At 50.0% G+C, this 24,923-nt stretch overlaps 2 protein-coding genes across 6 annotated transcripts in view; one reads left to right on the forward strand and one right to left on the reverse strand.

The window, feature by feature from the left end:
* The window catches only part of GRHL3 (grainyhead like transcription factor 3), a 35,941-nt gene extending 34,756 nt beyond the window's left edge, over nucleotides 1-1,185 (forward strand). Inside the window, exon 17 of one of the 2 annotated variants that reach the window (XR_009048117.1) lies at nucleotides 233-304. Coding sequence is in view for 1 of the 2 variants with exons in the window: in XM_057700181.1 (XP_057556164.1) it covers nucleotides 233-347 (115 nt within the window). In the remaining variant the exon portion in view is untranslated. Of the gene's footprint in view, nucleotides 1-232 lie in introns of both variants that reach the window. The other variant, XM_057700181.1, reaches the window with a different exon arrangement.
* Nucleotides 1,186-3,558: 2,373 nt separating this feature from the next.
* Nucleotides 3,559-24,923, reverse strand: part of STPG1 (sperm tail PG-rich repeat containing 1) — a 52,297-nt gene continuing 30,932 nt past the window's right edge. For 2 of the 4 annotated variants that reach the window (XM_057700222.1, XM_057700231.1), the window contains 4 exons: nucleotides 21,492-21,600; nucleotides 15,932-16,097; nucleotides 7,632-7,822; nucleotides 3,559-5,825 (listed from right to left, as the gene is read on the reverse strand). In XM_057700222.1, coding sequence (XP_057556205.1) covers nucleotides 5,749-5,825; nucleotides 7,632-7,822; nucleotides 15,932-16,097; nucleotides 21,492-21,600 — 543 coding nt within the window. In that variant the 3' untranslated portion in view covers nucleotides 3,559-5,748. Of the gene's footprint in view, nucleotides 5,826-7,473; nucleotides 7,823-9,443; nucleotides 9,613-15,931; nucleotides 16,098-21,491; nucleotides 21,601-24,923 lie in introns of those variants that run through there. The other 2 variants (XM_057700216.1, XR_009048120.1) reach the window with 2 other exon arrangements.

Consider the following 24,923-nt stretch of genomic DNA (forward strand, 5'->3'; position numbering starts at 1 on the left):
TTGAGTGGGGCTCGGCCACTGGGGAATTGTGTCCTCCCCTGTGGACACCTGTAAAGTGGGACAGGGTGTGCCCACCTTGCGGGTTGTTATGAGGGTCAGAGAGAAAGTCCAAGAGGTGCCTGAAGTGCTGGAGGCACCTGATCGGCAGTAACCATTCCTGTCACCCTTTACTCAGAGGCCCTGTAAGCAGGGGGCCCGTCACATTCTAAGCACGTCTCCTCTTCTCTTCCAGAATCTTGGTCAACATGGACAACAACATCATTCAGCATTACAGCAACCACGTCGCCTTCCTCCTGGACATGGGGGAGCTTGATGGCAAGATTCAGATCATCCTTAAGGAGCTGTGAGGCCTGAGCATCCACACCCTCAGACCTCTTGAAATGGACTCCAGGCAAGGAGCCAGCTGGGAAGTGGCCCCACGCCACACACAACCTCTCCCCATGCCTCAGTGCTGTTACTTGAATGCCTTCCCTGAGGGAAGAGGCCCTCGAGTCAAAGACCCACAGACATCAAGGCCAGGAAGGGACCTGGGAGGTGTCCAGATCCAAACGCCCCATCTCGTGCTTGAATCTCCTCTCTGAACTTCCTGCCAGAGTCTGCCCAGCCAGAGACAGTGTCATGTTGGTTAACAAGCACAGTAAAGTGTTTCCTCCTTGGAAGACCTTTTCTATAGCCCACCTCCCACAGACTGCCTTTCAGATGGGGAAGTGGACCCTGTCTCCGCAAGCTGACTTGACTCTTGGACCCATTCTTGACTTTTTCATCAACTTCAGACCAATGAGTTCTCACCCTCTGGTCAGTTAATTAATTTGAAAATACTTGATTTTCAGTGCAAATGACTTTTAAAAGACACTGTAGTGGATATACTCTCCTCACGGACTTACTTCCTCAACACTAGGTAAAAATCAGAGCCAATCGACTAGAACAAAGTGGTGTTGGTGTAAAACAACCACCATGCCTGCTCACTATTGTATACATTTCTTATTTACAATTTTCATTTATGTTATATATATATATATAAGTATATATTGTATATATATGCAACATTTTATATTTTTCATGAATACATTTTTATCATTTCAAAAAATGTGTATTTCACATTTCTTGGATTTTTTTTTTAGCTGTTATTCAGTTATGCATTTTGTATACTCATATGGTATTTAGTAATAAAATTCTATGTTTTACTTCAAATGCTACACTAGTTCCTCTTGTGAAAGTCTTCCAGAAGGAGAGGGTGAAAGTAAACAAGTCCTCTCTCTTTCTCTATCGTGTGAGTGGTTTGCCTTGGACTTGGATGGTGGTAAGTGCTGGGCCCCGGTGAAGCAGAGGTGCCACCCCGGAAGGCAGCCGAGTCCTGATGCCCAGCCTGTCCTGTGTGGCCTGTCCTGCGTGGTCCCACAGGCTGAAGGTTATGACGTCAGGATCACTGACCCTGGAGATGAAGAAGTCATCTGGGATGCCTTGGCTGAGGACCTCACAGCTAGGGCAGTGCGCAGAGCCGCCAGGAGCCGTGGGACCGAGCTCTCCTACCAGTTCTGTCCCTGTGCCCTCTACCCACTCACTTTTCCTGGTGCTGGCTCCTACCTGCTCATGGACAAGATCGAGCCATCTCTCCTCAACTCTGCAGTCAGTGACGGCATGTCGGTATGTTGGAGGGAGTGTTTACACCACAGGAATTGCTACAAATCAAGGCCTTTATTTCCCCTAGAGAACAAATAACAAATCAGAGCTTTCTTCCTTCCTTTTCTGGCTTACCAGCACACCCCCACCTCTAGTCCTCAGCTTCTTTGGCTGTGAAATGAAGGGCATGGTCTACCTGGGTCATCACGTAGCTATCATCTTTGGAGTCCCAGGGTTCACTGGTGGGTCTCAAAGGCCCCCGTGATGTGGGGGAGGGGACAGCAGGAAGCCCTTGGGCATCCTCCCCAGACTTCAGTCATAGCAGCTCTGCTTTTCTTCATTTACATACTAGGAGTTCTCGTATTAACTTTTGTCTGAACTTAAAAAAAAAAGTATGAAAACCATGGATGTCTCCAAAGACCTTCCTGCTCTGACAGCCAGTCTAGGGTCCTAATTCCCAAGCCCCTGGGGCCAGGACTCAGCTCAGGCAAGTGAGGCCTCAGGTGCAAAAATTAAGAGGAGCCAAAGAGCTCAATGATCAAGTTAAATCATAGTCCAATGCAATGCTTTTTGAAATTAAGGCAGAAGAAAAAATAAAACCATGGTAAAATATCAAAACTTTGAAGCTAGGATCAGTATTACTGATGTTTCCTTTGGCCTCAGACTCCAGTACGGCTCGCCTGGCACTGCTGGAGGGATCCCACAGAGCACCCAGAGCTGCTCTGCCCACTCCAGGACTCGCTGCAGCCGTGACATCACCCTGGGTGCCGCATGAGGGTGAAAGGGCAGCGTGTGTGCAGAGTATCAGCATGCTGCCAGGCCCGCCAGAGGTGTTCCGTGTCTGTGTGTTTCCGTCCAGAGCCGCTGGAAGCAGGAAGGCGGTCTTCTCAACCTTGATTGCATGTTGGCATCACCTAGGCAGCTTTTATCCCCGCTGCCCAGACCGCACCCTGCAGCAATTAAATCAAAATTTCTGGGGTTGGGGCCCAGGCCTCAGTACTTTGAAAGCTCCGCAGGTGATTACAACGTGCACTCAAGGTTGAGAACCACTGCCCTATATGGCTGTCGTTACACAGGCCTTGCCGCCTTTGCAACCTGCCAGTGGACTAATGCACACGGGGAACTATGGGGACCAGCACAAAGCCCGCGGCGGAGCTCAGGAGTGGGCCCCACAGCTCCGCATCCGCCTCCCCCCGCAGCCTCCAGCCAAGCCACCGGGGCCCATTTCTCTCCCCTCCACATGAACAGGCGAGGCTGTCATTGCCAAGGAAGGCCGTTTGGACCACAAAGAGAGCCCTGCAAGGCTTGAGGAAATTCCGCCCTGCCCTCAGTAAGGGTCAGGGAGCAAAGGGCAGCTCCTGAGCCTGACAGCAGCCATCCCGGGATTGTCTTTCCTCCAAAGGGTGGAAAGGCGAAAGGAGTGAAGAGAAGCCTTTTCCAAACCGGGGTCACTTTACAAAGGCAGCTGGTGGCTGGTGGAGATGCCATCCCCTGCCTGCAGGCAGCTTTGCATGGTAGACAGTGAATGAGTGAGGGGAGAAAGGGATGGATGAGGAATGCAGGGGAATGAATAAATGAGGAGAAAGAAGGAGGGGAGGAGGGAGGGAAGGAAGAATAAAGGCAGATGGGTGAACATTACGTGGAGGGCCAGATGAAGGGTTCAACAGTTAAGTGTATTTACTAGACCTTTGCTATGCTAAGTGTGGTCCACGGACCAGCAGCATGGGCTCACCTGGGGACTTGTTAGAAACACACCTAAAATTCATACAATGTTGTATTTCAACTATATCTCAATTTAGAAAAGAAAGAAAAAGGTATGTAGACTCTAGGGCCCCACCCAGACCCACAGAATCTTCTAATAAGATCTCCAAGTGACTTGCATGCACATTAAAATTTGGAAAATACTTTATTAAATTATCAGTGTATCCTAACCCTAACTAGACACTTTGTAATCACACCAAGAACTTTAATAAAGAACTGCCCAGACCCTACCTCAGATCAGTTAACTCAGAACTTTGACAGTCAGGCCTGAGCAGCCTCTACGACAGCTCCCAAAGTGATCCTACAGTACAGATGGGGTTTGAGAACCACGGGGCTGGATGGAGCTGTGAGCAGCCTACGACATCTTCAGAGAGGCTGGGTACAACCCAGGCAGACCCTCTGAGCTCAGGGCCTCAGCTCCAGCCATGTCGTCTACGAAACAGAGATTCTGACTGGCCAAGAGCAGCCCTGCTGTTTTCTTCCCAGGGTCCCCACTTTCCTGATCCCACTTGGAGGGGTTTCTATAGAGACAGTCCTCACCTGCCAGTGCTCAGCCCAGCTGCCCCAGGAAGGAGCGGCTTGTCTTGTTTTTTATGCAGTCCCACCAGCTCCTGCCTGCAGTGACCCCAGGGCTGGCTGCTTCAGCCCAGTGGCCTGCTAAGGTCCCCCAGGGTCAGAGGGACCTAAAAGCCAAGGCCTTCAGGTCTGGCCCTATTGTCAAGAGCCTGGGGTCAAAGAAAGGTGCTGCTTCAAGTATCAGACTTAAAGGGGTCTTCCAGAATTTCTAGTACCCAAGTAGAAAACAAATGGCTGGCAGAAGAGTTTTCTTCAGCCTGAACAAAAAATTTTTAATTGAAATATGGTTGTCAACATCTCCAATCAAGACATTTCACATTTTAAAATTTCCCAGGTTCTGTTGAAAAATCTGCAGATCTGGCAATAGGTCGCTGGCCTTTAGATGGGCAGCCGCCTCGGCTCCCAGGCCCCTTCTCGCCTCACCTGTTTTGCTCCCTGCCTTGCCCACCAGGCCCTGAAAGTGCTTGACCTTAAGCCTCCAAATTCTGATCCAACTCTTGACCTCTAGGAGAAGCTAAGGACCTGAGTGGACTCAGCACAAGGTGTCTGCCTTTAGGTCCAGGCCTTGGATGCTCTTGGCACCGTGCTCCAGGCCACCTCTCGGTCATCCCAAAGCAGTGGGGCACTCGCGGGCATCTAAGGTTCACGACAAGGCCAGTTTTTGTGAGAAATGAGAACTCAGTTTAATTGGACACATTATTCCAGACTTCTCCCTCCCTCTTCCTCACGCGCCCCTCCCTGAAGGGAGAGGCAGTCAGCCGCCAGCTCTGGACTAACAGTCGCAGAGGAGAGTCAAGGGAGAGAGCTGAGGGCAAGTGGGGGACGCGGGGAGGGGAGGGAGGCATCGCAAGAGGCTTCCACGTACAAAAGCCAAAGACTCACGGGCAGTTGGAGAAGGAGGGGATGTGTGGTTAACTCTAGCTCCTTCTGGTTTCTTTAAGACTCTCTTCCTCTTGCCGAGGGGACTGACTTGGCAGGCCAGAAAGGACCCATGAAACATCATATTGAACTTGAGCAGGAGGTGGGAGGGATACTTGAGACCAGGCCAGGGCAGGGGAAAGGTCGGGGAAAAGTGAGAACCTGCGTGCACCCCTCAGAGCCGCTGTGCCCCGGGCTCTGAGGGTCCTGCCCGCATCTGCCCCTTGAGCACACGGCCAACAAACGGACTTGGCGACCTCTCCTGGAGGTGGGTAATGAGCTCACGTGACCACGGTGACGCTGCCCTGCCCTTCCTGGGGTGAGACGCGAAGGCTGAGCGGAGGGCAAGGGCCAGGCAACCCCTTCAGATCCCTGCCACAGTGCCTCTGGGCCCTCCCAGCTCCTGGAACCCGGAGAGGAGCCTGGAGGTCAAGGCCAGAGGATGGGAGCGTGCCGGGCCCGTGCTGCCCAGCCTGTGGCCCCAGAGCCCTCACTCAGCATCAGGCTCCCGGGCGGGGCATCTGCCCTCAGCCGCCTCCTCCTGCAGCCCGAGCTCCACGAGCCCTGAAGGCTGAGGGGCAGCGGGTCGAGCTGGCCTGGATGGGCACATGGCCAAGCAACAAAGGTGGGCTCCGTGCACGCCTCACTTCTACTCAGGAATCCGCGGGAGGCAGCGGGGCGGGGGTCGCGCTGCAGGGGGCAGCTCACAAGACAAGGACAAGCGGGGCAGCCCAGCTGCCGCACCAGGCCAGGCGGCAGGGCCGTCCCAAGTGGTCAGCCGTCACACGCGAGATGGGCGCTCTCTGAATGACCGTCCGGGGTACCTGGGGGCACAGCTGGTGGCCGGGGCCTCCCCGGGCTTGGGCGCGGTGACTACAACACTGGGATCCATTTCTTGTCCTCATTGTAGAGAAAGGACTGCTTTCCAGGGAATTCCGGCCTGTACGTGGCTGTGAGGGGAGAGGGAGACAGTGTTGAGAGAGAAAAGTCAGCACTCAAGGTCCTGGCACTCGGAGTTGTCGGAGCGGGCGAGGCCAGTGGGACCCCTGTCCCTGTCTCTGCACCTGACAATGTGGGGGGACCAGGAGGAAGGGACTGGCCCGAGGTCGTCCGGCTCTGAACTGGCCCAGGTGGGACTCGAACTCTGGCTCCCCGCCTTCTTCAACTCACTAACCTTTTTAACAGAGAAAAATTTACAAAAGAGTTTTGTATGAAATTTGAAAAGAAACGAGTAGAGCAATACTCTTAAAGACGCAAGGTGTCAGCTTAATGGGGTTTTGCTTTGATTTAGTTCAGAAATTTCCAGAAAGCTGAAAGCCATGACAACTGCTAGCCAGGACCACACAGGACTTGGGAACCACAACCTGGGGTGACTGCAAACTCTCACGTTGGTGCTGATTTGGTTCACGAGGGCCACGCACGGCCTCCGGTACACCCTCAGGAAGCTGCTGATGGGTGCAGGTAGATCTGTGGCCACTGCAAGCCAAGAAGGCAGATGTCTGCATGTGCTTACTCCGGGGCCTCGGGGAAGCCCACCTGGCCGAGGTGATCACAGGAGCAGGAACTGGCCTGCACCCGCACTCCAGGTGCCTGCATGGAGAGCACGCTCAGAAAAACAGGGTCAGACAAGGATCCAGCTGGTTCCCAGGGTCCTGGCGGCCCCACTCTACGGGGCATTCGTACAGGTGCTGGACCGAGCTGAGCTCTGCCTGGACGGATCAGATGGCCCCAAGGTCAGACCTCTGCCATCTTATTGGCGTGATTTCACTATGTTTCCGAGGATGAAGCCGTGAGAATGATGTTCTCCCTGTCCCATCTGCCATACATTTCGCTCGCCGGTGTGTGTGGAGGGAAGGCGACGCCTCTGGGGGCCGGCACGGAGCCCCAGTCATCTTTGCCTCCCCAGGGTGGGAGCATCAGTGATGCTCCTTGAAAGACTGGCTTTCACAGGCCTGGCAGCCACCTCAGCTCTGCCGTCCCCCCTCCCACGCCACCTGCCCACCAGCACACCTGTCACTCCCCAGTGTGGTCGGCTCTGGCCAGCGTCGGGGGCGTTAAGTAGCTGTGTGGCTCCAAGGAGGCAGCGGCGTGCAGAGACCGCCCGCTGCAATGAGCCCCTCGAGCTGTCAGCTCTCAGGCAGATCCCGGGGGGACTATAGGGCTCTTTCAAGCGCGGAGCCCTGGTTTATTTCATGACAGACAAGGCGTCGAGGGAACAGAGTCTGGGCCTCCGCCCTCCCACTCACCCTCCGCAGGGCTGTGACACCTCGCTCTCTGGGCCTTCCCCACCTGGGAAGTGACCCCGCCAGACGAGACCCGCGATTTAAACATTTTTAAGAACATGAACTTCTTAGACAAAAGCTATGGCTCTTTTCCCCAGAAAACAACGTCTGTGTGCTCCAAATCTGCAGAGAATTTCAGGGTCACAGACCCTCTGGAGCCCATCTTTGTGCCTCTTGAACATTCATCATCCTCATGTAAATCCCTGGCCTGAATCATCTCTAAAAGCCCTTTCACCTTTAAAAAAAAAAAAAAAAAAAAACCATAAAAAACAAACAACCCCCACCCCCACCCCCGGCTGCTCCCCACACACACCCTTCATACTCTGAAAATGTAAGCTGAAAAGTCTTCTAGAGCCACTCTAACCCCTGTAAACTGTTTGGCAAACAGCCTATAAATCAGTGGTATTTGATGGCCCAGGAATGACAAACAATTCCAGATTTGGTTTTTACAATCACTGAAAGCAGTCCTCTGACCTGGACCAGGCAGGCCTGGCTGGGACGGCGCCGCTGTCCACCGGCTGGTGTTGGACACGAAGGACGCACTGGAGATGAAGTGCTTGGGGGGTCCTGAGTAGTCCACGATCTCATACTGCCCGGGGCCCGGAAGAGGCGGCTTCGGTGGCAGAGGCAAAGGCTGGGCAGAGAAGTTCAGGATGGGGTTTCTCCTTCAGAAAAGACAAAATGGGAAGATGTCACTAAATCGGTCTATTGGGGAAATGGCAGTTTTTCGACACAGCCAGGACCTCCCAGCGCCGAGCCAGCTGCAAGAGAACTGGATGCGGCACCGGGAGACCTGTTTCTTCTTCCAGCTCCACTGCGAGTGATCTGGGGACCCTGGACCTCAGCCTCTTCGCCTGCACAAGGGCAATCATAACAGTACCTACCCTGCAGCCTTGTTGTCAGGGTTAAAGGAGATGACACACCTGAAACACGGTAATTAGGACAGGGCCCCGCACACAGTGAGAGCTCAGTACACGTTGTCATTGTGGATGATGGGATGTTGTTGAGCTAATCAGGAATGGCAGACAGCATTGATGCCACGTGCCAACTCTGATCTGTTGGTAGTGCCTGGCTGGAGCTCTGTGTAAAGAAATGAGGCCTCACTTGGGTTCTATGGGAAGAGCCACTTGTGATGTCTGCCATGGCCAGGAAATGGAAAGAGGCATCCCAAATTCCAAGGATCTGCCATCCCAAGACTAGCAGATCTCTAGAGGCCATTCCAGCTCTGACATCCCAGAAGCTTATTAAATACCTTTCTGGCAAGGCAGGATGTAGGAGTGGAAAAATATTGGGTTGGAACTCAAGAGACCTCTGAGTAACAGTCACTGCTTAGGCTGCAATTGTTTTCAGGTCTATCTCCACCTCCTTCAGGAAAGGGAGTCTTTTAAGCCTGTTATTGAGAGAACAAATGAAAGAGAGATAGAATCTATCCTCCAGCGCTTGCTGTCACTAATTCACTCTGGGACTCGGTCTCCCCATCTGTAAAATGAGGGGGTTGGACATGACGACCTCTGGGGTCCCTTCCCTCTGTGACCTCCCACCTGCCCTTGATTCAAAGAGGTCCGCTGGGTTGCCCAGGAATCCCGGGATTGGTATGGGAATCTCCCTACTCTCCTGGCCATGCAACAGAAGGGCTGCCCACTTCCACCTCACATCTGAAGCTTCTTCTAAGGTCTCTCACCAAAAGGGAAGAGAGATTTCTCAGAGCCTTGAGTGGCCCCAGGAGACTCACCCCAGCCAACCCATCCAAGCAGAGGAGGGCACCGAGATGCCCGACCACCGAACTTCACTGCCCTTTGGCCAACACCTTCTGAAGCAGAGGCATTCTTAGACCTGGAGAGCTAGAGGGGACCTAGAGGTGTCTTATCCAACCTCCTTATTTTGCTAAAGAAGTTGGTGCCCAGAGAGAGAAAGTTAAGTCTCCTGATGTCACAGAACAGGTTAGTGGTAATGCTGCCACTGGAACTCAAGTCTTGGTGCCTAGCAAGGTGGGGAGGGCATTGTGAGGGAGGAGAATTTTTGAGTTTTTGAGGCTGAATACCAGTCCGCCAAGTCCCTGGACCTCTCCGCTCCTGCAACAAGGAGCAGTAACACTCCCTCCTCGTAAGTGGGTTGATGACTGGAGAAAAGCTACGTACGGTGCCTAGCAGAGCGCCTACCACAGTAAGTGCTCAGTAAAAGTGGCTGTTGTTATTACAGTCCCTTGCGGCACACTCTCCGCTGCCTGGTCCCAGACAGGTAACAGCCTCAGGAAAGGGAGGTTAGGGGGCCCCTCAACAGAGTTACCTTGAGGCAGGGTGGACCCTCCCACTGCCAGCGCAGGCTGCCGGCAGCCACCGTAAACCTGCTTGAGGCTCACATCTTGCGATGGAGGAACAGCCAGCTTGGATGTGTATATTTAGGATAAAGGTGCCCACAGGAAAAGGGGGAGAAAAACGTGGCTTCCTTCCTCTCCCTCCTGTCCACATGGAAGAACCGGTTATACACAGCGTGTGTTCCACCTCTCTCCCCGTATACGTAAAAGCTGGCGTCTCCTTGTTCTGGTTGCATCACCCCTTCAGAGCACCCTCAGAAATCTGATGAGTGTGTGACTGGCGTCATTGAGAGACAGGCTTGATTCCTGGAAGTCAGAGCTGGAAGGAGCCAACCGCCGCAGGAGGTCACCCCGTGGGTCTGGGTCACCCTGAATCTCTGAGGAAACTGTGAGGGGTCTGCTCTCCGGACCAGGGACCGCCTGCAAGGGGGCTGGGCAGGCAGGGTCAGCGTCTCAGCAGATTCTTGCTGACAGTGAGTGAGAGAGGTCCCTTGCCCTCCCCTCCATCCACATGCCCAGGAGATGCTCAGCCCCACCAACTCAGCTCCCTGGGTCTTTGCACAGGGTCAGCCCCGTGTGCGGCTCAGGGCCGTGCACGCTGGGGGGTCCAGACGGTTCTGCCCCAAAACACAGACCCCGAATGCTCCCGAGGGCTTGACAATCCACGGCTGGTGACAATCAAGCCTGGTGACAACTTACAGGCTTTGCACTCAGACAGACTTGATTTCGAATCTCTGCTTCCCCATCCACTAGCTATGCGTCCTTAGAAAACTCTCTTAACCTCCCCAAGCCTCAGTTTCTCTATCTGTAAAACAGTGGATAATAATACCTGTCACCCAGGGTTGTCAAGAAGATTAGCAAGGGCTTTACGTGCATCTTTTTTTTTTTTTAAACATGAAATGTTAGAATAGCGGTGAGAGAGACTAAGCCAACTAGGGTGAATCCAGAAATCTACCCTAGAAGAGGTAACATTTGCTCTGAAAGAAAGCAGGAATTGGTCAGGTAGAAAAGGTAGAGCAGGGGGCATTTCCGGCCGAGGAAACAGCAGGGGCAAAAGCCTGGAAGAGGAACAAGCCGTGCCCCACGGGGCTGGGAGCGGGCGCAAGGAGCCAGAGGCTGAGTCCCTGAACTGCCTTCAACCCTCCTTCCACCCATGAATACTCTGGGTTGTTCGCTTGTTTCCAATCATCCCCCCTTACAGACCCTGATGAGGAGCTAAAGGATAACTCCTACCAATGGCTTCTCAGTGCAGCCTGACTCCCAGGTCACCTCCCAGAAACACCCAGCACAGCCCTGCCTAGCGACTCCACGCCTTTGCCGTGTTCTTCCTTCTGCCAGGAGCATCTACGTTCCCCGCCAACTCTGATTCACTCTTCCCTTCTTCCCTTCTCCAGGGAAACTCCCCTGGCCACCGTCCTCCCCCTTCCCCACCTCCCTTCCTGGGCTGCATAGAGGAGCACAGGTTTTGGAGTCTGATAGACCTGGGTTCCACTCTCTGCTCCACCACTTGAGTGAGTCTGCGTCTTCTGTAAACTCTACCTAACAATCCTGACCCGCCGAAGAGTGGGAAGACACTGGATAACTGTCTATGAAAGCTCTGAACGCAGGGCAGCTGGCCCCTCAATACATTGTAGCCATTCTTCTCTTCTCTGCACAGAACACACTAGCTTCTCTACGCTTTTCACTTGCCTAGGTCTTTAATGGAAGGGATGGTGTCTTACCCATATGTGAGGCCCTGGTCCCTACTCCTGAGAACATTTGCCTAACTGCAGAGAAAAGCAGAGGGGTTGAAGCAAGTAGGGGAGCCCAGGCATCTGAACCCGACCTGACAGTTTTATCATCATTCAGGGCCGGTCCTTCCGTGTCACCGTGGGGCTGGGCAAATCACCGAGGTCAGACTGGATCAAACCCAGGGCAGCCGCAGCGCGTTGTGACCGGGACTTTTTATGAGCCTCATCGCCCAGTTATAAAAACCAACCTGGTCCTGCCCCATGGAAAGAAAACATCTATCAAAGGCTCTGAGCTGGCCACAACTGGATTAAGTTGTGTTTGCAGCTTCCAGTGTGAGCGGTTTGCAAATCACCCAAGAATAATGAATGTCTCAGAGGACTCAGCAGGTCACCCGGGGGAGGGCATCCGAGACCCTCGGGACACTCCCAGGCACAGATTCACTCTGCCTCAGGGATTCCCAGGGTTGGGAGGGATAAAGGGGCAATTTTTTTCTCGTCATTAAAGGGCAGCCGATTGCCTCTGGGGTGGAATGCAGTATCTGTTTAACAGGGGAGCGGGTGACAGATTACAGTCGCTTGGGAAGAAGCATCCCATATCTAATTGAAAATCCCAGGGGAACTTTAGGTGGGTCCAGCGTAATTACCCAAATTGGAGCGGGGCCAACGGGGCTTGATTCTTCGGCTCTGGCTGTGACAGGACAGCGTGTCTGAGCAAAACCAGTGGCTTAAAAACTCCAGGAAGCAGATCAAGGGTTAGAAAGATGTCAGTGGGTGTTTCACCTCCTTGCTGGCGTGAGTTGGAAGGCAGCACCTGGGAGGAACTATTTTGATCTCCAAAAGCTCTTACCCTGACTCACCCTGATCCACTGAGTCATCACTGTGGCGGATGGGGAAGACCTAAAGAAGTGAAACCCTGGCTGATACGTCTCCTCCAAGACCCCCGGAAGCTGGTAAATCCTCCTAGCTTTTGAGTCAGCAGTGTGGCTAGAGCACAGAGACACTTCGTGACATGTTCTGCAGCTGAGGAGCAGAAATGGCCACGCCAACACTCCTGCAGCCCCAGCACAGCATCTGCCCCGCAGGGCCACTCAAGAAACACTGGGCGAGTGTAGAGGGCTCGCTCACACATTTTGATAAAAATACAAGTCAGGCACATCAAAACCTTACCGTTTGCCAGAGCTGGTGAGTTATGAGGCTTATCTTTCTTTTATCCTTGCAAGTCTGTTATAAACGGTGCTTGCCCCAGTGCGCAGAGGATGAATTTGAATTCCCAGGGAGTTAAGCGACCTCCACCCCTACCCCCAGCCTCACAGGGCTGGTAAGAGGGGAAGGTGGGAGTTTCAGTGGCCTGACCCCCTGCCTGCGCTTATGCCCACGGTGCCACGGACTCTGCAGCCTGGTCCCAGCTCAGGAGGCCAGCAGGGATTGGTCATACAAGACCAGCAACCCCAGGGAGAATTAACATCTCCCCCGGTTCTTCCTGCATTCAGAAGAAAACGGAGCCAAAAATATCATTTCTGCAAACTGGAACCTCACCCGAGAATGGGGAGTCATGCACTTCCAAACAAGAGAAAGAAGGGCAGGCCCCGCATCCTGTCATATACGTGTGACACCTGGGCGGCCTGTGCTTCCACAAAAGAAACACCATGACGATTCTCAGATTCTCCACCACGGCCCCACGCAGCCCAGAGATCCGAGTTTGGTTAGGCTTGATGTGGACAAAGTCTCAACATATCGATGGGGAGGAAACAACGCAGAGCTTCTCCAGGGCCTGAAAACCGCAGGACCGGTGCTCAGGTGCTCTTGCCCCTCTCTTCCCTCCAGGGTCACAGGAAAGGAAACAGAACTTGAATCTGAGAGCCTGGGGTTTGGATATTCCTTCAATACTATCATACTCAGCTGTATCTTTTCTTTATAATTACATCCCTTTCTCCATCTTCCCAGATAAACAGATGGATGAGATTTTGGAATAACCAGCGGAATAGTTTGATCTCTTTGCTTTTAAATGAAATCACAGATTTCTCAACTTCATCCTTTCCATGTCAACTCAAAAATCTATATATACTAAACTTCCTCCGAGGGTCCAGGCTGGCTCCATGTTCGTTGTCCCTGTATGCTCTCTAAGTGACACGGTGAGCAAAGCTGGGGTCACGGAGTGGCAGAAATGGAAAGACTTCCCCTCTTTTCACACATGGAAAAACAAAGGCCCAGGGAGAGGCTGAGAGCAGCCCCAGACCACAGAGCCTGCCGGGCAGGCTGGGGAGCTGTCCACTTACCAGGGTGAACCCACGTTTAAGAGACACTGGGTTTGACATGTCCCTTTACTGCGGGCCTTCTCAGAGCCTTTAATAAGCTCATATACACTGTGATGCTCCCAGAGGCAGAGGGATTGTATGCAGTGCTTCCTAGGTTTATTAACCAAGGATCCACCATTCACAAAGCATCACAGAGAATCAGTGTGCCCCAGACACCCCCAGACATGCCAGCAATGCAGCACTGCTCCCACTGGGAAGATGGCGCCCTTGGGGCTGTGTGTGGCCACGCAACCTTGGGGCCCACACGATCCAGCATTTCGAGGCATGTGACTCTGCCTTGCTCTGGAGTTGTTCCCAGGTGAGCCTGGCTAAAGGCATGGATGGTGTCTGTTCACCTGAGCTCCCCCACCAGCCTTTAGCTCAGAACCAGGAACCGCCAGGGCCTGCTGACTGACACGTGCAAATGCCGTAAAATGAGACTATTTCAAACCACTCGTCCAAACTCGAACGAAGGCCAAATGACACTGCCCTGGGGAGAGCAGTTAAACACCGAGTGCTCCCCACTCTCCTCTCATCGTTTCCCTGAAGAAGCTTCCAGAGTCAGGGTGGGGGCTGGGGCCGCCATGCCACAAAACAGCTGCATCCCATGTCCTCATATACCCTCTCTAGGATATAGAAGAATAGCTGCTGTAATAAGAAGAGTGAGAGCTATTTTCAAGCACTTTCTCATCTAATCTTCACAGAACTCCTACGAGATAAGGTTCTTATCTCCACTTAATAACGTGGAAACATGGAGGCTCGGGGAGAAGTCTCTGCCGGAGACAGAGCTGTGAGTATCACTCAGGTCTGCTCACCCCAGAGCCCTTCCTCTCTCCCTCTCCATTTGGGGGCAGCATAGGGGAAGGTTGTGTGCAGTGGTGCCCAAGCCAACCCGGAGGCAGGAAGCCCCTGATGTTTGGAGAGAGCCTGTTCCTGGAGACGTTCCTGCCCAGGTTCCAAGCCTATGGAGGGTCAACCTGCAGAACCCCAGATCTGAGGGGCAGAAGGGACTTAGCTGGTGGCCTCCATCTGAGATCCGAATCCCTCCTCCAGGTCCTGGGTTGGACTCGGCAGGCTCATGTCTTGCTCCTCTCCTTGACCCCTGACCCCTTGCCCTGGGCTGATGGTCCAAGTAGACCCAGTGTTGCCAGCCTCCCTGGGGACCCAGCCTTCTCGCCCCACGTGGCTATGCGCCCAGCCAGCTGCCCAACCTCTCTAGAGGGTCCCAGGTGGCTACACCCTTAGTCCCAGCCCTGTTGGTCAGCCCTCCCACAGCCAATCCTGCCTGGAGGAGACTTATATGGGGGCGAGGTCTTGGAAAGTGACAGGATGACTGACTTTAATGGCACTTAGTTCTAGAAGTTCTAGACCCTTGGGGCTTCCTTGGTGGTCCAGTGGTAAAGAATCCATCCTGCAACGCAGGGGACATGGGTTTCATTCCTGGTCAGGGAACTAAGATCCCACATGCCACGGAGCAACTAAGCCCACACGCCTCAAATAGAAAGGCCACACGCCACAACTACAGAGAAGCCCACGCACCGCAGCGAAGAGCCTACGTGCCACGACGAAGACCCGATGCAGCCAAAGATTTTAAATAAATAAATAAATAAATAAAATAGAAGTTCTAGGCCCATTTAAGGAATATTAAGCCCTGTGAATTTTCGAGCCTCTGAGGTGAAAGTAGCATTAAATGTACAGGAGATTAAAAACACTAACATAAATCCCTGCCTTTTAAAGTCTGTGTTAATAACTCACCATCTGTACCTACTACATCAGGTATATTTTTAAAATCAGAAAGCAACTTTCAGATAAATTATCCCCACTTTACAATTGAGGGCATGCAGGTGCAGAGGGGTTAGGACAGTGCTGATGGTCACACGGCACGAATACAGCAGAGTGGAGGTTCAAATCTAGCAGGTCTGACCAACTCTAAAGTCTAGGCTTTTAACCGATCAGTGCGAAGCTATGAGAGCTTCACTGATTTCGTATATCCTAGCACCCCAGTGGAGATTTTATATTATAAAAATAGAATGATATCAGCACCAGGAGAGCACAGCATCATGGGGAATGTTGGAAGATCCGAACAGTCCTGTGCCTGAAGTTCAGGGGCATCTCAAGTTAGCTGTGTGGACTTAGGCAAGTCTCTCAGCCTCGCTGAGGCCTGGCTTCCTCCTCTGTGAAGTAAGAACAATCATTCCTACAACAGAGTTATGATCACTGAAGAAGATGTTAAATTCCTGGCACACAGTAGTTGCTCAATAAGTACTACGTATTCAACAAGTGTTTGTTGAACACCTGCTATATGTCAGCAAGGGCCCCAGGAGAGCAATTCGGCCTGTGTCTGCCAAGCTGTGATGCCCCTTCCTTTTCTCCCCATGTTCAGGTCCTTCCCCAGAACCACCTTTCAGAAGAAAGATCAGGATGATCAGGACTCACGGGATAAGAGTCTTTTTTTGAACTTTGGTGTGAACATTTGGGTTGTAATAACCGGGTCCCGGGCCTGTCGACGTCAGTTTTAATCCACGGCCAGTTTTTGATTTAAAGCAAGACATCAGTATCTTCGGCGACTGCTTCACAAGGGATTCGTTGACATTATAATGCCCTGAGCAGAAAGAAATTTTAAAACAGAATAAAACACTCTTCTCAAATAAATAAAAAGCAGTACCTTACGCCTAGGAATACATTTAATGACTATAAGACAGTATCACCCCAGGATGGTCAAGTAGAAGTGGCCGCCTGAAATACGCTCACCATGTAGAGAACGTGTGTCCATGCATCACATACTTAGCTCACTTAATCCTCACGGCAGCCCTGCAAGGTGGGTATTAGCACCTGCATTCTAAATATGAGGAAACAGACTCAGAGATGTTTAGTAATTTGCCAAAGCACTTCATCTAACCAGGGCCTAAGCCCAGCTTCCTCCTCTATAAACTAAGGATAATAATTCTTCCAACAACTGGGAGGCTATGGTAATAAAAGACCATCATAGCTTCCTGGAACATGGTAGTCGTTCAGTAACTATTATGCAATTAGCAAATATTTATTGAGCACCTACTATGTGGACCCAGAACCACTTGCCTCCAAGGTCAATGCTTTCCTGCCATGCCCTGTCTCAAGAAACTGTGTGCGAATAAAAGTAGTTTGGCTGTGCACAAAGCTTTAAGGAAGAAGAGGATGATCTGAGCTGGAGTCAAGAGGGAGCAGTCTCACCCCGAAATAGCCTGTGAGTGGGGGCAGGCATTTAGCCCTGTGAGTGGGGGCAGGCATTTAGCCCTGTGAGTGGGGGCAGGCATTCTGGGGTGCAAAGCGGCCCTACTAGGCAAAGGCCTTCAAGATGCTGCACACTTTGACCCTGGCTTCCCATTATTCGGAAATTAAGGAAATTATTCAACCTAATGGAGAAGCGCTAAGCCTAAAGATGTACACAACAGCAGTAGCTACAGCGTGAGAAACCATGAATAGCCCAAAGGTCCAAGTACGAGGACACTGTTATGGGAAAACAGCCCACTCTGGTGGACTATCAGCCCTGAGGGTGGTAGATGCAAAGGCCATGAAGCCCATGGCAATGTTCTTGAAAATAAAGGTGAGCGGACAATGAGGTATCACCTCACACCGATCAGAATGGCCATCATCACAAAATCTGGAAACCACAAATGTTGGAGAGGGTGTGGAGAAAAGGGAACTCTCCTGCACTGTTGGTGGGACTGTAAGTTGGTACAGCCACTATTTGGAGGTTCCTTAAAAAACTACAAACAGAACTACCATATGATCCAGTAATCCCCCTCCTGGGCATATACCCAAAGAAAACCATAATCCCAAAAGAAACGTGTACCATCATGTTTATTGCAGCACTATTTACAATAGCCAGGACATGGAAGCAACCGAAATGCCCATCAACAAATGAATGGATACAGAAGATGTGGCATATATATACAATGGAATATTACTCAGCTATAAAAAGGGATGAGATGGAGCTATATGTCATGAGGTGGATAGAACTACAATCTGTCATACATAGTGAAGTAAGTCAGAAAGAGAAGGACAAATATTGTATGCGAACTCACATATATGGAATCTAAAAATGGTACTGATGAACTCAGTGACAAGAACAAGGACGCAGATACAGAGAATGGACTGGAGAACTCGAGGTATGGGAGGGGGCGGGGGGTGAAGGGGAAACTGAGACGAAGCGAGAGAGTAGCACAGACATATATATACTACCAACTGTAAAATAGTCAGTGGGAAGTTGTTGTATAACAAAGGGAGTCCAACTCGAGGATGGAAGATGCCTTAGAGGACTGGGGCAGGGAGGGTGGGGGGGACTCGAGGCGGGGGAGTCAAGGAAGGGAGGGAATACGGGGATATGTGTATAAAAACAGTTGATTGAACCTGGTGTACCCCCCCAAAAATAAAAAATTAAAAAAAATAAAATAAAATAAAAAAATAAAGGTGAGTGGAAAAAGTAAAATAAAGCCTAACAGTCTATACTGTATATACTATGACATCAGTGTACAAATGGATACACTGAATAAAAGTAGGTGGGAACCCAGAAGAGTGGGGAAAATTATGTTAATGGTGGCACTGTGGGTGGGAAAAATATTTCACATTTTCTAAACATTGTAAAGTTAATTTTGTTTTAAACAAAATCGACTTTTCCATTGCAAAAGCACTGGAAACAACGACATGGGACATATTAGCAAGGTTTTATTTAAACGCTGATACTCAGGGATGGCAAAGGTGAGGGAAAGCAGATTCCTCAGAGAAGCAGGAAGACAAATTATCTCTGTGCTAAAGGGCAATTTGGTCACAAATATGAAAAATCTTAAATATTTTACATACCTTTTGACTTAGCAATTTCATGCTAGGCAATTTACATAAGGACATAATCTTGATTGTACAAAAGTTGCGAGCTACAAGGATGTTTGCTTCCACTCTATTTAGATGAGTAATCAGTTTAAAACAACCTGCATTTCCAACAAGAGGGCATTTGTTCCTTTATGGTACCATCGGATAATGGAATACCACACATCCATTAACAAAAGATGTTCTAGGAGGATTTTTATTTTTATCTATTTTTTTTAACTTATTATGTGTTTATTTTTACTGTTTTCCCTCAATTAAAATAAAATTTGTTGAGGGCAGAGAACAGGTTTATGATTTTGTACACCTCCCAAAGTAACCCAACAGAACAGACACTAAACAGATACTTACTTTGATTTCTGGTTCTACAGCACCCTGCTGTTCTTTGTTCGATTTGGCCACTTTCACCACATTTACCCTACCAGATATTCCTTGACATATACAGCATTTGAAAATGTATACTTAGTATTTTAAAAAGTGATGCTATCTTGAAAAGAATGTTTAGTGAATGGAAAGCAAGTTACTGAAACAGATGCTTAATATAACACATTATAACACAGAAGTAAGAATACTGGAACAAACACCTGTGGGTAGTAAAAGCATAACGTGGTCAGGAACAAAATAACTTCAGGAGAGAAGGAGTGGAATGGGATTAGGGGACTGTGACTTCTTATTTCATAATCAAGAAAAGAAAACCAGGAAAAAAATGGCCTGAAACAACTGTGGCAAAACGTTAATATTTTAAAATCTGGGTGGTGGGTTTGATTATGTAAAATATTTTATTCTAAAACAATTTTCTAACTGTTTCAGTTTGGGAGGCCTCAAAAAGTCTGGTAACAGAGAGAAATCTACCTCTTGCGATGCCCAGCCTACATTTTGATTATTTATTTATTTAGGAGGATTTTTAATAACATGAAAAGATGGTCCCAGTGTATGTTTAAGTTAAAAAAAAAAAAAAAACAACTGATGTCCAGTTAGCAGCTTTTATAATACTGGTATATATCTCTCAAATTATCTTTCTGTTTCTTTTACACACACACACACACATATATATTTTAATTTTCCCCCCTACCAAAAAAGTTTAAAGCAATACTTGATTATAAAGTGTTAAAGAGCAGAAGCAAGGGGAAAAGGCATTCACATGCCACTGTCCAGAGCGAACTGGCGCAGAAACTCTGCTGTATTTACTCCTGCTCCTTCCCGCGTGCACTGCACACTGTCTCGTGATGTTCGGCCCACAGTGCGAATTCAATTGTGTCACCCGTGTTTTTCAAGTGACACTTTAACATAGGTGTTTCCCAATGTTCTAATAACTTTTTTTTTTTAAAGGAGAAATAACGAGAGAGGAGGACGTAGGGGAAGTGCCTGGCCTTGTGCTCGGCACAACCAGACTTTAGAAAATCCAGCCAATGTGTAAAGGTGGGCATTTTGCTCAGAACTGAAGGCAGACCAGAGCCGGCCGCCAGCCCCCGAGGCTGGGCGCTCGGAGTGGCCGGGACACAGCGGGGATGCCCATTGCGCCTCCATATCTGGCTCCTCCCCACAAGGGGAGAAGCAGAGGCCACAACGTTTTTCTGAGAGGTCAAAGCAGATTGTTTCTCTCAGGAGCAGATTCTGGCTCCTGGCAAGTTGGGGGGACGTGGGGGAGTCCTGAAGGCACCAGGCATTGAGCTGGATGGGGGGGCCTGGATTCAAATCCAGCTGTGGGACCCTGGGCTAGTCACCTACTTTCTATGTATCATTTTTGCCTGTAAAATGAGGATATAATAATAATAATAATAATAACCACCACCCACACTCTCTGAGAACATACGAGCCAGGCAGTGCTCCATGGGGTTTTGAAAGCCCCTGACGCACGGTAGGAGCTTACCAGATGCTGGTACCCACCTCTCCCCTTCCTGCTGGGTCCCAAGGGGCCCCTCAGAGCCCCTTGAGGGAGGCTGCCCTCCTCAAGGAGGAGCTGCCCACATCCCAGGGCTCACCGGTGGGACCTCTAGCCAAACCCCAGGGATGCCGGCTTTGTCCTCCTGTATAAACAAACAAGGTGGGGTTTTGCCTGTGTGGTGATGCAAGGCAGGGAGCTTTAGCCGGGGCTTAGCCTCCTAATTAGGGCTGGTTTTGTTATTCAGCTTCAGACTGATCTTCTCAACTTTAATCTGGGTTTGCTGAAATCTGACATGCATTGCAATTTTATCCACACCCCCTCCAAGAAGCGCAATTGCAGAGGCGAACCCTCCCTGCTCCTCCCCTGGGCTCTGGGGTCTGCGGGGCCCGTTTGGGAAGGTCTAGTCTAACCAGTGCTCCTGGAGTGTGGACTGCTACGTCACCAGACCTCTCTGGAAACTTTTCACTAAGGCTGGTGCGGGGAGGACGTCTGAGGGCACAGGACAGGTGCAACACCTTTCCCCAGCCCAGTAGGGGAAACATGTGCAGGCAAGCCCTTGTGTGTTCCTGGATCCTGGGGGCTTCAGAAGTCACACTGGGATGATGTGGGTAAGAGGCTCCTCAGTCAGACACCTCTGGGCTTAGGCCTGCCATTTATCAGCTGTGTGACGCTGAGCAAGTCGCTTCAACTCTCTGGGCCTTCGTTTCCTCAGCTGAAACACAGGACTAAGAGGGTGGCCCTATGAGGACAGATGCGCGAGGACCACATGGAAAAACTTAGCACGGAGTAGGCGCGCTGTAAACAGAGCTATGTCCCATCGTTTGATGACAGATGATGAGGCTGCTTGCAGGCATGAGAAGAGAGGACTATTGTAGCCGAGCGTCCAAGGATCAGGGCGTCCTGTGTGCCCCTGCCTCCCTGCAGCGCCTGTGAGGGCACCTGGGGTGTGCACATGGGTACACTTCCGGCATGAGAAACCCCCTCCCCAGCTGGCTGTCCAAAGCAGGTGCACCCAGTCTGAAAGGGAGGCCAGGGTGTTGGGCCACCCCGGGGTCCGTTTCCAGAGCCAGCTACTCTTCCCCTGAATGGGGAGCCGGTCTTCTTCTCTTTGTACAATACCCTGCCTTCACCCCCTCTTCCCTGAAGGCCTAACTCCTTCCAGAGGGACTCCCTGTGAAGGAATGGGTGCCGTGCTGATCAGATCTGGTACAGGAGGCCTTAGGTCAAGGCCAGTGCAAGGCAGCTGCTTACCTGGGGCAGGTCCTGTTTTAGAAATAGTGAAAAGTCCCCTCTGGGTTTTGGACACGAACCCGGCTCGGGCACAAACGTTGTTTGTCTGCTTGCAGCAAGAGACAGAGGCCTGGAGGGAGAAAATAAGCACGGTGTGCTCAGTGCCTTGCCTTTCTCTGTCCTTGTCGTTGTGCCTGGACAAATTGCACTTTGGGGTACAAAAAAAAAAAAATTTAAACCAGTCTTCAGAAAATGAGCAGACGTGAGTGGAAAAGGTCACACCGGCTGTGCCTTCACCTTCACCCTAGCTAGAGTGAGAGAAGAGTTTGTCATCACCAGCCAGTGTCCAGTGACCCAACACAACACAGAGGACGGTGCCCTGAGCCAGCCGGCAGACGCGGCTTCCTGCACAGGGTGGGGTATCCTGCTCAAACGGTTTAATTCCTCTGAATGTGAGCTTTCTCATTTGTAAAATGGATCACGTAATCCCTGCTCGACTTGAGGCAGAGTGTGGTCGGGGTGGCGGTGGGGGGACAGCCAGTCAACACAAACCATCTGCAGGAGAGTATTTTTTTTTCAACATGTATAACGCTACATGGACAAATTACTTGGATCATTTTTTTCTACAATTTTCATGCTTTTCGGAACACTTAGTCCTACATATCCCCACCCTGATTCCTCACTGCTCAAATAATCCTTCTATACGTGCAGGATTTAGGACATACAAAGAAATTGTGTAACTTAAGATTATGATCAGATCTGTAAGCACTGTCTTGTCTTGACTTTTCTGGACTGACCAGAAATTAAGAATTTTGGTTGACCCAGGCAATATACATTTGAGAGTGTCCAATGTTAGAGTTCAGAACTCTAACAATAATTTAGAGGGAAAAAAAACCCAAAAACCTTGAGATCATTCTTATGATGACTAATAAATATTTTAAATGCTGATTTGCAGTCAGGCTCCTGTATTTATTAGATAACAGATGCAATCAAAACTGTGCCTGCGATGGCTGGGAATATTTACTGAATGAGTGAAACTATTTGCTGAGGCCAGGATGGCTCAATTTTCTGTGATACTCCTTTGTCAAAAAAAAAAAAAGGTTTCTCAAGCAATGCAGATGGCATTTTGATTTTGTATTGACAAAGGTGGAGGAATTTAGCTTTTCTCAGGGTCCTATGGGCCAGACTGCCTGCAGAGAGGGCAAACAAAAAGATCAGATGGACCAGGCTAATTACTGGACACAGGGGGAGAAGCCAGGATGCTGGAGAGGAGGTAATAACAGGTATCAAGGGAAAGGCTTCCGAGAGAGAAGCAGGGGGTCCCTCAGCAAAGGTAGAGAGAGGCCTTGACAGCCTCAGAGCAGTGTGGCTAATAGGATTACCGCATTTCTGCCCCTCGCCAGTTGACTCAACCATTGTTCTCCGGGTCTGAAAAAAGCCTCCTGTAGACAAAACACTACTTCAGCTTTATTCCTCGCCCAGACAGAAAAGCAACAGAAAAGGGGGGCATTTTTGTATACACCGTGTGTGTGTCACTGGAAGATTTCACCATCAGAATAAGAAAAGAGTCAGCTCCACTGGCAGTTTAAAAAAGAATGAAGCAGATTTATTGTATTGCCATGGGGGGAAAAATCCCAGATACAATTAAGTAGAAAATGCACCATACCATGGACAGCATAATCCCCAAATCGAGGGAAGGACCAAAGGAGGAAGAAAATAGGAACAAAATTGCCCCTGGTTTTGATGGTTGTTTGCTTTGCAGAGCAGAATGATAAGAGACTTCTACTTTCTGGTTTGTGGGTTTCTGTGATGCTTGAAAATATCTTATGATGGGCATGTATTATTTTCAAAGCCACATTAAAACAATAATGAATAAAAAACATGCAAACTAAAATGGATCTGTTGGCAGAGGACAGAGTTCTGACGTGGGGAATGGTCATTTCTTGATTAGCAAAGGAAATTATTTCTTTGGCATCATAAACATTTGTTGCATGCTTACTGGGTGCCAGGACCTGAGCTGGGCATTGGAGATAGGAAGGGGAGTGAAGGAACAGTGTGTTGAAGAAGCACTAACTACAGCATCCTTCAGCTCCCCGCAAGCAGGATGCAGAGAGGAGCACTCACAGAGATAGCTCTGTGTCTGTCTCCCAAGGAACCTGGCCCTCTCTCAGGATTGGCAACGGCACAATGGCCAAGCACCTTCATCATCACTTGATTGGACCAGACCTTAACTTCTCTTTTGTTAGCATCATAGCCCCCTGACTGGTTTTTCAAAATCCACTTTTTAACCCACACTCCAGGCCATTCTCCACACAGCAGCTGGAAGGAGCTGTTTAAAAAAGTACATCAGATGACATCACTCCACACCTCCTGTCCTCCTCAAGGGCTTCCCAGCACACAGAGAAAATGCGAACTCCCTCCTGGGGTCTATTAGGGCCCTGCACAAACTGACCCTGCCTAAACTGACCCTGCCTGTCTATCTGGCCTCCCCTAGTCCCTTCTCCCCCCTAGCTCATGCTCTCTAGCTACCTTCTTATAGTTGCCCACAGGCTAAGCTGTTTGCTGCCCCAGGACCTTTACACATGCTGTTCCCCCAACTCTGGCTCTTCCGTCAATCCTTGGGTCTCAGTCTCAGAACATTCTCTGACCACCCAGTCTAAAGTACACGGTATTGCCAACCTCTATGCCCCACACATATTCTCTTTCTCAGGCTCCAACTGTTTGTCCCCCTCAAAGCTGGCCACTGTTTGAAATTATTTTGTTTGTCTGTCTACCAGTTCTCATCTTGAGCTCCCCACTGGAATCTAAGCTGTATCACTGGTCTGGCAGAGAGCTGCCACAGGACTTATGAAGGGAAGCCCAGCAGAGCTGGAACATGGGGACTCTGATCACTCCCCAGCTTTATATTTCAGCACCCACTCCTGTCCAAGGATGTGCAAATGGTCCTTTCAAGCTGGGTAACTTTGGGCAAGTCCCTTCCCCTCTCTGAGCCTCAGCTTTTATAACACTTCCTGGGTTCTTGTGAATATGAAATAAGTGAATACATAACTCTTAGAACAGCACATAGGCCATGAAAAGTGCTTCATCATAATATCATCATTATTATTTTCAGGCTCTGATTAACCCAGGAGAAGAGTATCTGGAGTTATACTATCCCAGACAGTAGCCACTGGCCACATGTAGCTACCAAGCACTGGACACATGGCTGGTCCACATTCAGATGTGCTGCAAGTATAAAATATACCCTGGATTTTAAAGACTTAAATGAGGGAAAGAATGTAAAACACCTAATTAATAATTTTTATATTGATTAGGTATGGAAATATCTTTAATATACTGGGTTAAAAAGAATATATTATTAAACCTAATTTCACCTGTTCCTTTTTACTTTTAAATATGGCTAACAGGACATAAGCTCCTGTTATATTTCTTTTGGACAGTGCTGGCCTAGCA

This window comes from Hippopotamus amphibius, chromosome 1 (genome assembly GCF_030028045.1).
Source record: "Hippopotamus amphibius kiboko isolate mHipAmp2 chromosome 1, mHipAmp2.hap2, whole genome shotgun sequence".
Classification (NCBI taxonomy): Eukaryota; Metazoa; Chordata; class Mammalia; order Artiodactyla; family Hippopotamidae; genus Hippopotamus; species Hippopotamus amphibius.